At 51.7% G+C, this 10,280-nt stretch overlaps 4 protein-coding genes across 4 annotated transcripts; 3 read left to right on the forward strand and 1 right to left on the reverse strand.

Moving 5' to 3' along the window:
* Positions 1–957: 957 nt before the first annotated feature.
* WHR41_04082 (uncharacterized protein) lies at positions 958–3,120 on the forward strand. The gene is made up of 2 exons (XM_069372688.1): positions 958–1,629; positions 1,682–3,120. The coding sequence occupies exons 1-2, from the start codon at positions 1,119–1,121 to the stop codon at positions 2,881–2,883; spliced, it is 1,713 nt and encodes a 570-aa protein (XP_069230128.1). The 5' UTR covers positions 958–1,118; the 3' UTR covers positions 2,884–3,120.
* A 334-nt stretch (positions 3,121–3,454) lies between these two features.
* WHR41_04083 (uncharacterized protein) lies at positions 3,455–6,477 on the forward strand (the record flags this gene model as incomplete). Its single annotated transcript, XM_069372689.1, has 3 exons — positions 3,455–3,839; positions 3,892–6,299; positions 6,349–6,477. The coding sequence occupies 3 exons, from the start codon at positions 3,455–3,457 to the stop codon at positions 6,475–6,477; spliced, it is 2,922 nt and encodes a 973-aa protein (XP_069230129.1).
* Positions 6,478–7,298: 821 nt separating this feature from the next.
* On the forward strand, positions 7,299–9,315 carry WHR41_04084 (uncharacterized protein; the record flags this gene model as incomplete). The annotated part of the gene is made up of 7 exons (XM_069372690.1): positions 7,299–7,922; positions 7,974–8,030; positions 8,082–8,178; positions 8,343–8,537; positions 8,595–8,619; positions 8,667–9,015; positions 9,069–9,315. The coding sequence occupies exons 1-7, from the start codon at positions 7,303–7,305 to the stop codon at positions 9,313–9,315; spliced, it is 1,590 nt and encodes a 529-aa protein (XP_069230134.1). The 5' UTR covers positions 7,299–7,302.
* A 167-nt stretch (positions 9,316–9,482) lies between these two features.
* Positions 9,483–10,208, reverse strand: WHR41_04085 (uncharacterized protein; the record flags this gene model as incomplete). Its single annotated transcript, XM_069372691.1, has 1 exon — positions 9,483–10,208. One exon carries the CDS (start codon positions 10,206–10,208, stop codon positions 9,483–9,485), a length of 726 nt encoding a protein of 241 aa, XP_069230135.1.
* Between the last annotated feature and the right edge of the window lie 72 nt (positions 10,209–10,280).

The following is a 10,280-nucleotide window of genomic DNA, read 5'->3' on the forward strand; positions in this document are numbered from 1 at the left end:
TCTGGATATGTGAAAGTCATTGGACTTTACCAACATTCGTCACAATCGATCCCTACTGCCTACTTCTCTGTTGCCAATATGGTCACAACTGGTTACGGTGTTAAGACTCGAGGTGTTGAACGCGCTGTGCAACTGTCGTCTAGGTCCTAGTGGTGCTCGTACTTGCGAGGCGAAGAGCAATAATGCAGCTGCCAACGGGTCGCAAATACCCTTCTTGCACGACAGCTGTTCTGACGAACGGCATTCCGCCTCAATGTCCCAATCAACGTGGCATGACAATGACACACCAGGCAGTATCGATAACTTCTTGCAGCAGTATGCATGTGCATGGTCCCCGGGCCAGGTGATCTATTCAAAGCTCTGATCACGTTCATCAGGGCGTTAGCATTACTGGATGCGGAGCAAACGAATGTACTCTACACTAAACCACCGTTCCTGCCGACCCGCTCCTCGCTGCAAAGTATAGATCATGTGTCCGGGAGGCCGTCTCGTCATTTCATCGCAAGGCAGATTATCAATCGTGAAACTTAGTTTGCCTCTCACTCGGTGCCTGTCATGTGCCGCGTCGGTCTTAGAACAAACGTCGAGCCCGAGCCCGCCGAGACCCCGACCAAACTCGAAACCCCGAACTGATCGTCCAAGCTTTGCAGAAAATCGTGTGTTAAGTCCGGTGGAGCCTCCCGAGGACTGCGGAACGGGAGCGAGCAAGGGTACCTGGTGCTAAGCTATCATTGTCCATCATGCGTGTTGATTTGGTGACGAGCCAGGCGCCTGATCGTTCGTGAAGCGCAAAGCGATCTAGCCTCAATCATTGCGAAGTCCACAGCGTGCCGTTCACCTTGCAGTCGATGGTGGCGGCTGCGATGACGCGCTCATACTCGAAATTGAAGGAACGGAAGCTTGTTCCGCGAGCCCTTTATAAAGTTTACAGACGCTAGGGCGCAGTGGCCGCCTCCATCATCATGTGTGCCGTATAACCGAAAATCGGGTGTGTCGAACGCGTGGAGTCCAGACGAGAGATGGCCACCAAAACTTATGCTTCTGGCTCTCGCACCAGGCTCCTTTCTTCCTCTCTGTGCGACCTGAAGGCGGTATATTAGTGATACTGTCTGTCTGTCATGGAACGCTTAGAAAGGATTCTTTCACGGCCCGTGGCAAAGCCATACCGCACCCGAGGACTTGGCTCCGGCGAACAAATTCACTTGAACAAAGATGGACACCTGGACTTCGCACCAAACGACATCGAAAATCCCAAAAACTGGTCAACAACACGAAAATGGTACATCACGATAGTCAGTGTCATGCTGGTCGTGAACGCTACATTCGCCTCTTCGAGTCCTTCAGGCTGTCTCCCTAGCATTGCCGAGGAACTACATGTGTCGGCAAATCCGGTCGCTGGACTTGTGATCACGCTTTTCTTGCTTGGATATGTCTTCGGACCTCTGCTCTGGGCACCTCTTTCTGAGTTCTTCGGGCGTCGCTGGGTTTTCTACTTCACGTTCTTGGGCTACTTTGCCTTCAACTTTCTGTGCGCCTTCGCCCCGAACTTCGGCGCTCTGCTTGTTGGGCGCTTTTTGACGGGTACATTTGCGTCCTGTACTCTTTCTAATGCGCCAGGTGTTTTGGCAGGTTAGTATGAATTTCCGATTGAAATTGGAGTGTCTTTGCTAACTTGGAATAGACATTTGGGGCCCCGTTGAGCGCGGTAATGCTATGGCTCTGTTTTCGTGTATGACCTTCATTGGTCCGGCTCTCGGTCCCGTCATTTCTGGATTTTTGCAGCTTACAGAAAACTGGCGATGGTCCTTCTATGTTCTTCTCTGGTTGGCCGCTGGAACCATTCCTCTCATGCTTACCATTCCGGAGACATTGCCATCCCAGGTCCTGCTTAATAAGGCTAAACGCATTCGACGCGCCAATGTGCCTGGTTACGAGAATGTTATCGCTCCCGTTGAAGCTACGGATCGCACCTTGATGGGAATCTTTAGAGTCGCCCTTACAAGGCCCTGGGCTATCTTGTTTGACCCGATCTCACTGGCTTGTGCTGTTTACTTGAGCGTTGTCTACATGCTTCTCTACATGCTCTTCTCTATCTATCCCTTTGTCTTCCAGCAGATGCGAGGCTGGAACTCCGGCGTTGGACAATTGCCTCTCATTGGAACCGTTGTTGGCGCCTGCTTCGGAGGCTCCTACGTTTTCTACGTTTCCGCACAAGACAAGAAAAAGATCCTTGCGGGAGAAACTCGCCGTCCTGAGGACCGACTTCATGTCGCAATGGTCGGAGGAATCATGTTCCCATTGTCGATGTTTGGCTTCGCCTGGAGCGGTAACTATAACGAGGTGCACTGGATTGTACCGACCATCTTCGGCGTTATTCTTTCAGCATCCATCCTCTTGGTGTTCGTCGCATACCTCAACTATCTCACCGACTCCTACCTCATGTTCGCCGCCTCCGCTCTCGCAGCAAACACCATCTGCCGTAGTGCATGTGGCAGTGCCGCGCCGCTCTTCACGGATTTCATGTTTTCCGCGATGGGCGTGGGTGGCGCCGGATCTCTGATCGCAGGTGTAGCATGTCTGCTGGCTCCCATTCCATTCATCTTCTACAAGTACGGCGAGCCTATCCGAAAGCAATCGAAGTTCGCCCCAACGGAGCAGAAGCCAGCTGAGGCCCAGAGGGAAGAGCGTTCTAACAGCCAGGCTGGCAGTATCTCTGACGAATCTGAGGAGCTGGCTCTGGATGAAGAACAAGGCATTGCCTCCCCTGGCGAGCTTGAGAAACAGGTCGAGGAGGAACGCGCTGCGGAGGGCCGCAACTCGCAGCAACAGACTAACGGAGATAGGTTTTTGGACGCTTCCGGCGTCGAAAAGGCTGAACTTTGAGGTTTCAGCGCGATGATTCGCGAATAATCTGGATGATCTATGCACATCATTTTGAAGATGCGGCTGTAATGGAAGGATATCAAATTTCATGGGGTTTGCTTGTCTAGCGTTTCAGCGGGATTGATCATATCCATATAGGCGTCATGAGATGGACTGCTTTGTATAACCAAACGGCTCCGTGGAACAGCCCAATTTCTTTGGAGTACCTCTTCGTGAATCTTGACACTCTCACTAAAATCCCAGGAACGTGGCCTGCTCCAAACGCAATTTCAGGAAGCGTGTCGATGCATTTCTCCCAGCACAAGATGTGAGCACACACGAAACATTGGCTCTGACTCATTGGAATTGCTTCTAGGTATCGTTCAATTTCAAGGCTGCTGCGAAAGATGTCTACCCTGCTTCGGTATGCTGCTATGCGCCTTGAACGAGGTGGAGTCAAGATTTGCCGAGTTTGGGCGCCCTGGTTCGCTCTTGCCGATTTGACCTCTCAAGACCTCTCCGAAACCATTTCCACGATCTCCATCATTTTTGGACGCCTTTGTTTCTCCTCGCTCGGACTCCATCACCAGCCATGTCGCCATTCAAGGTCTCCCAGAAGCGGCGCAGAAGCAGTACAAATGAGTCTTCGAGCACTGGCTGCACAAACTCATTCAAACGGTCATGCGGAACCTCGCTTATGGGACAGCAAGCTCGAGCTTTCTTACAAGGTAGCGACGCGAGCACGGCACAGTCTGCATCAGTTCGCCCAACCACTGGCGAGACAGCCGTCCGCACCGAAGATGGGTCTATGGCGCCTCAAAATGATTTCCTGGACCTCGACACCTTGAGTGAAGTAATCATGGCCGTAAACCTCACTGATCGCGGTGCGATCGGGTGCGCGTATTACGTCGCGCGGACAGAAACCTTGCACTTCATGGAGGATATGCAAATGGGTGATCCGGACATGGTCGATGCTTGTTCGTCTTCTATCTCACAATGCTTTCTCGTTTCTTCGCTTACTTCTCGCAGTGAAGCTCTTCATTGATCCCACCGTCGTACTCGTTTCAACAAAGTGCAGCGAAGACCTGATCAAGAAGCTGGATCCTGAGAGAACAAGTGGACTCGCTTCCGAGAGAAACGGAGACACCACACGTCTCCCTTACCTTCTTGAGTCCCGACCAAATGCAGAATTTGGATACGATGCCTCCCGCAAGCGATTGATTGATCTTCAAATCGGTCAACGAGGAGGGCCTCGAGTAACATTTGTTACTCCTGGAGAGATCCTACCTCAGACTGATTCACGCGCCGTAGACGATATCGGACCGCCCGATCGTCAGGGACAACTCATCCGTCTGTCAGGCTGGATCAATCTGGAGAGTCGCTTCACTGTAGGCTGTGCTGGGGCTGTCCTCTCGTATATCCAACGGCGAAGGCCAATTGCGTACCTGCCTGGTGATGGAGAAGCGTCTTGCATGTTGCGTGTGGGCACCATTGAGATGTTTAGCCTTTCAGAGTCTATGTTCATCAATATGGACACCCTTCTGTCGCTTCAGATCATGTCCACTGAATCACACCCTAACGCCCAGCAGCATGGGCCGTCAAGCAAGAGCGCATCCGGAGGCTCGAAGGAAGGCCTATCCGTATTCGGGCTTTTCCAGACTTTCGCAAAAACTGGACAAGGTCGCTCTCTACTCAAGCAGTGTTTTCTCCGCCCAAGCCAGAACCTCACAGTCATTAATGAGCGCCTGGACACTGTAAGTGTCTTACTTCAGCCTGAGAACAGTGATTGCCTGCAACGTTTGTCCGAAAGCCTCGGGAAGATGAAGAATGCGCGGCTTTATACGGTGAATCTCCGCAAAGGTATCAGCAGTGGCCTGAATCGCAATCAAAGAATGCCTACAACAGTCTGGCCGAACCTATGCCAGTTTGCTTTTCATGCTCTCAAAATCATGGATACCCTCTCCGAACTGGCAGGCGCTCATCGCCTTGCTGTCGTGGCTAAAATCGCCCAGGTATTCAACAAGAAGCTACTCGCGGAAGTGGGAGCGCTGATCAACGACGTTGTTGACTTCGCGGCATCCCAGGAGCAAAGACGGACGATCGTCAAGCCAGGAGTTGATGGAGAGTTGGACGAGGCAAAAGATGCGTACGATGGCATCGAAGACCTTCTTTCTCTGGCCGCCGAGCATGTCGCAAATGAAGTTCCCGCAAACCTCGATTCGAAGGTTAATGTCATTTTCTTCCCGCAAATCGGCTTTCTTATATCGATACGGCTAAGTGAGCATACAGGAACTGGGGTTTTCGAAGGCACTGATCAAGATTCATGGGAGAAAATGTTCTCTACTGAAGCGAATGCATACTACAAGAACAACTTGATGAATCAGCTGGACCAACAATTTGGCGATCTCTATGCGCGCATTTGCGACAAAGAGATAGAAATAGTCCAGCGCCTAGGCGAGCGAGTACTCGATTACGAGGAGTTGTTGAACACTGTCTCCGACGTTGCTGGCGAGCTCGATTGCCATGTCGCTTTGACAAAGGGTGCTATAGTCTACAACCTTACACGTCCTAGGATCTCCGAAGAAACCATAGTGAAGATCAAGGGCGGCAGGCATTTGCTTCAAGAGCTTACAGTGCCTTCATTCATTCCGAATGACACATTCATCGTTGGTGGTAACCCCATCGATGCAAAAGCGCCTAGACTCAGCTCGCCGACCCGTTCCCAACTTTCCAGAGAAGACACCACTACAAGCCAACCCGAAGGGCCTAGCATGGTTCTGATCACAGGTCCGAACTACTCGGGAAAGAGCATCTATCTCAAGCAGGTTGCTATGATAACGTATTTGGCACACATCGGATGCTTTGTTCCCGCCGAAGCGGCAAAGATCGGTCTTACAGACAAAATCCTGACACGCATCGCAACAAGAGAAAGCGTCTCTCGCTTCCAAAGCGCATTCACGATTGACTTGCAACAAGCATCAATTGCGCTTAATCTGGCCACGTGCCGGAGCCTTGTCATCATCGATGAGTTCGGCAAGGGCACCGAAACCCACGACGGCGCGGGACTTGCAGCGGGCATTTTTGAGCATCTCCTGCAGCGTGATAACGGATGCCCGAAGGTGTTGGGAGCCACGCATTTTCACGAGCTATTCGAGAATGGATTCCTCCCTCCACGTCCATCACTGGGGTTTGCACACATGCAAGTAAACGTCGACCCAGAAGCCGCGGAGGCTATTGATCAGGTCACGTACCTATACAAATACTGCCAAGGACGAAGCACATCTAGCTTTGGAACACACTGCGCAGCCATGAATGGCATCGACCCAGCTGTGATCGAACGTGCAGAAAATTTGATCTTGCTTGCTGCAACAGGGGAGGACTTGGTGGAAACCTGCGCAGACATCCCATCTTTCGAACTCGCTGACTTGGAAGATGCTGTAAGTTCATGCCCTGATTCTATGATTGCACCGCATTGACATTTCGCAGGAGAGGATCGGCCGTGATTTTCTGGCCACTGACGTAAAGAGGCAGAGTCCTCGTGCGATGCTAGAGGAAATGATCATGCTGGCAAACTCGCCCACTGTGCCCTCCGGACTTGTTCCGCAGCTTTCATGACATCAACCACCGCTATCGCTTCTTAAATCCATTGTTTGGCTGGCCGGTTGATAGTATGTGAATAAAACAGCGTTATTGCTCGCTGGAAGGTCTTCAATTGCTCTCTCATGGATTTTACACACTATGTGATACCTCAAGTGATGGGTAATGAGTAGTCAAGCATGTCAGTCAAGCATTTGACGAGTCTTTGGTCTGAAGCTTGATTACCTCGACTTGGTAGCTGACGTCTCTGCTATCGGATGGCATTTATTCGAGGAGGGCACCCAAAAATTACAATGCAATTGGGCGTTCGTATTCGGAAACACAAATCCGAACGCTGCAACATGCGCAAACGGTTATTGGCCAGAACACGTGTACGCCACCGCCTGACATTTGATTAACTTCGATACCGAAGCTGACATGCATGGGATACCAGCTGACTGTCCTCGGTGGCTTGCTTTACATAAGCGGTCATTCCACGAGCTCTGGCCTCTGCCCCTCCCTTCACTGGGATGTCTCACACGTGCAATCCTTTCAATGACTGTCGCGGCTTTGCGGTTTTATACTACTCAAATGCCAATTGCCGACTAGACTTAGACAGTCTTGCACCGCCCATTGATCATTATGGATGAAACGGACCGACAAATGATGGATGCAGAGAGGAACGCTAGCCCAGAGAGGTTCCATTCACCAGGCTCTTCGCCGGCACGACAAACTTTCAGTGCAGATCTACCCACGGTGGAAGGAGAAGCAATATCGCGCTCAGCAACGGCAGATACATCCAGCTCTAGCTGTTCCAGTGTCTCTCGGGTTTCTGTAGTAAGAGAAGAGATTGGCATGTCGAGGATGCCCACTCAACGAGACGATGCCAATCTAGAAAGACACCGCACGGCGCTTAGTCGCGTACAGACAGGCCGAAGCCAACAGAATATCACGGTCGGTGCGGGCTTGAGAAGTCGAACAGTCACGAGGGAGAGCAAGAAGCCACTGCCAAATTTTGGAGGAGGCAGAGAATACCCGCCGATGCTTCCAGCGCGAGACGAGTATGTCGTAGAGTTTGACGGTCCTAATGATACCCTGCACGCGCAGAACTGGCCTTTGCGGAAGAAGCTGCCCGTCGCGATCACCTTGGGATTCGTGACCCTGACTGCCGCCTTTGGATCTTCCATTTTCTCCGCCGCGATTGGATCTGTCGCCCGACAATATGGTGTGTCGGGCCAGGTCGGTATCCTTGGGGTCTCCCTCTATGTCCTTGGATTCGCGACAGGTCCTATCATCTGGGCACCAGCGTCTGAGCTGTATGGTCGAAGATACCCGCTAATTGTCTCATCCTTTGGGTTTTCCATCTTTAACATTGCCGTAGCTGCTGGCAAAGACCTGCAAACCATCTTCATATCGCGTTTCTTCGGCGGATTCTTCGGCGCTTGTCCACTCACCGTGGTTGGCGCTGTCTTTGCTGACATGTTGTGAGCATGCATCCGATCATTTTGATATACCAGGTCACTGATGCAGGCTAGTAACAACCAACAGCGAGGTATCGCGATCTCCCTGTTCTCGATGATGGTCTTCAGCGGGTCAGAAACACCGAAAGGAACGTCCCTTCAACTGCTCTAATGCGATCACAGGCCTTTGTTAGCCCCTTTCATTGGGGGATTCATCGATATGTCTTATCTTGGCTGGCGCTGGACTGAATACATCACTGCCATCATGGGCTTCCTCGGCGTACGTGTACATCTTGTGATTATGCTTTGTACAACGCCGCTGATGATTTGTGGCTTGCTCTTGAGATCCTCTTTCTAGAGGAGACCTACCCTCCAGTGATCTTGGTTAACAAAGCAGCCGAATTAAGACGTCGGACGCAGAATTGGGGGATTCATGCCAAACAGGAAGAGATCGAGGTCGACCTCCGCGAACTGCTGGAGAAGAACGTCTCGCGTCCGCTTCGTCTCCTCTTCACGGAGCCTATTATCCTAGCCATCAGCATCTACATGGCTTTCGTTTATGGCCTGCTGTACCTCTTCCTTACGTTCTACCCTATCGTCTTCCAGGGGATACACGGCTTCAATGCAGGCGTGGGAGGGGTATGTGCCGAACATCGTGCAGTACTGAGACGACAACTGCTGACTGTGTATTCTCAGCTTCCTTTCTTCGGCATGATTCTTGGTAGGTGATGAAGTCTCTCGCCAAGGGAAGGTACGCTGACATCTCAGGTGAAATCATTGCTGGTGTCTTCATGATCGCCACCTCCCCATCGTACAACCGGAAACTTGCCGCAAACAACAACATGCCAGTACCGGAATGGAGACTCCCACCCGTAATTTTAGGAGGTATCAGCTTCAGTATCGGTCTGTTCTGGTTTGCTTGGACAGGTAACAGAAGTAGCATTCACTGGATTGCACCTACCCTCTCCGGCCTCGCTACAGGATTCGGCATCCTTTCGATCTTCCTCAACTGCCTAAATTACCTGATCGACGCCTATCTGATGTTTGCAGCTTCTGCTATTGCCGCGAATACCTTTCTCCGCAGCCTTGCTGGCGCCGGGTTTCCATTGTTCGCACGGTAGGCTTGTGGCACCGCTACTCGATGTAACCTCCATATTGATGCTGGAACAGCCAGATGATTGAAGGCATGGGTGTGGGGCCTGCCGGAAGTCTTCTTGGTGCGGTATCCGTTGCCCTTGTGCCCATGCCCATTCTCTTCTATTATTATGGCGCTAGGTTGAGGGAGAGGAGTGCTTTCGCGCCGACGTCAGTAAAGTCCTCGGCGTATTTTCATACTTGCCAGCTCGCTGAAATCACGCAGATTTTCTTCAGCAAACCAAGACAGCCACGATGCGGCAAGCAGCCAGGAAGACCTTGAGAATGGAAAGGCAGATGAGGCTGTTGTTGAGCCTAAGATCAGTGCTAGACAGTGATGCTGGGCTGGGAAAAAGGATACGACAAATGCATTGCCTCTGCGTGATCAGATTGAAGCTCTGATTATTACTGATCAGACACAGCATGCTTAGTACTCGTCGAACCATTCACTCAGCTTCTTCGGTCCCCAAAGATGGTCGCGACCGCTTTCCAATACTGCTCTTTGTGTGTCATAGCATGCGCGCAATGAGCACTAGACTCAAACAGCAGCTCTTGCACCTTCGAATAGCCTTTACGGCGTGCGTCCGCTACATGGCTCGCCACGTCATCTTCTAGCACAAGTTGGTCCGCCTTGGAATAGACGTAGAGCCTTGGTACATTCAGAGCAATCATAGCAGGGTCGTTGGTCTGTTTCCTGATGCGTGATACTGCATTCTCGACCTGGAAGAGGAAGAAGTAGATGTTGAACATGCAGATCATCAGGTGAACCAATGGTACCCCTACGATCCTCGAGAGGGGATGCTTCGGAAGTGACAGGCTCATGGCGTGGACCGATCGATGGTATGTAGCCTCTCCTGGGCAGCTGTCGAGGACGATGGCGTTGAACACTTGTACACGATGTTCGCTCGGAAGGCTGGCGATTAGCTGTGTGGCACACTGAAGGCCGCCGTTGGAGAACGAATGTAGCGCAACACTGTGTTCTACTCGGTCACTGCTGGAGGAAGAGATGTGCGAAAGTAGAACATCGCGTGCAGGTCGTATCGCCTCGTGCTGTGTCCGGTTGGTACGGAGGACAAAGTCGGCAACGGAGGATTCCAGGACAAGTAAGCTGGCAGTCGGATATAGCTGGCGGTATTGCTGTGTGTACTTTGCGATGTGTTTTCGGTGCGCCGACATCCAAGTGCACAGGACGACCAGAGATGGGCCAGTCTCATGCCTCCTGTTTGGCGGCTGGCCAAAATATGAGAT

This window comes from Cladosporium halotolerans, assembly GCF_011745625.1.
Source record: "Cladosporium halotolerans strain TM138-S3 chromosome Unknown Sca12, whole genome shotgun sequence".
In the NCBI taxonomy this organism is placed as follows: domain Eukaryota; kingdom Fungi; phylum Ascomycota; class Dothideomycetes; order Cladosporiales; family Cladosporiaceae; genus Cladosporium; species Cladosporium halotolerans.

Excerpts from the sequence above, each read along its gene's own strand:
- WHR41_04082 (XM_069372688.1), top strand. The coding sequence starts at position 1,119 with ATGGAACGCTTAGAAAGGATTCTTTCACGGCCCGTGGCAAAGCCATAC. Across the intron at positions 1,630-1,681 it reads TGCGCCAGGTGTTTTGGCAG|ACATTTGGGGCCCCGTTGAG; the intron begins GTTAGTATGAAT and ends AACTTGGAATAG.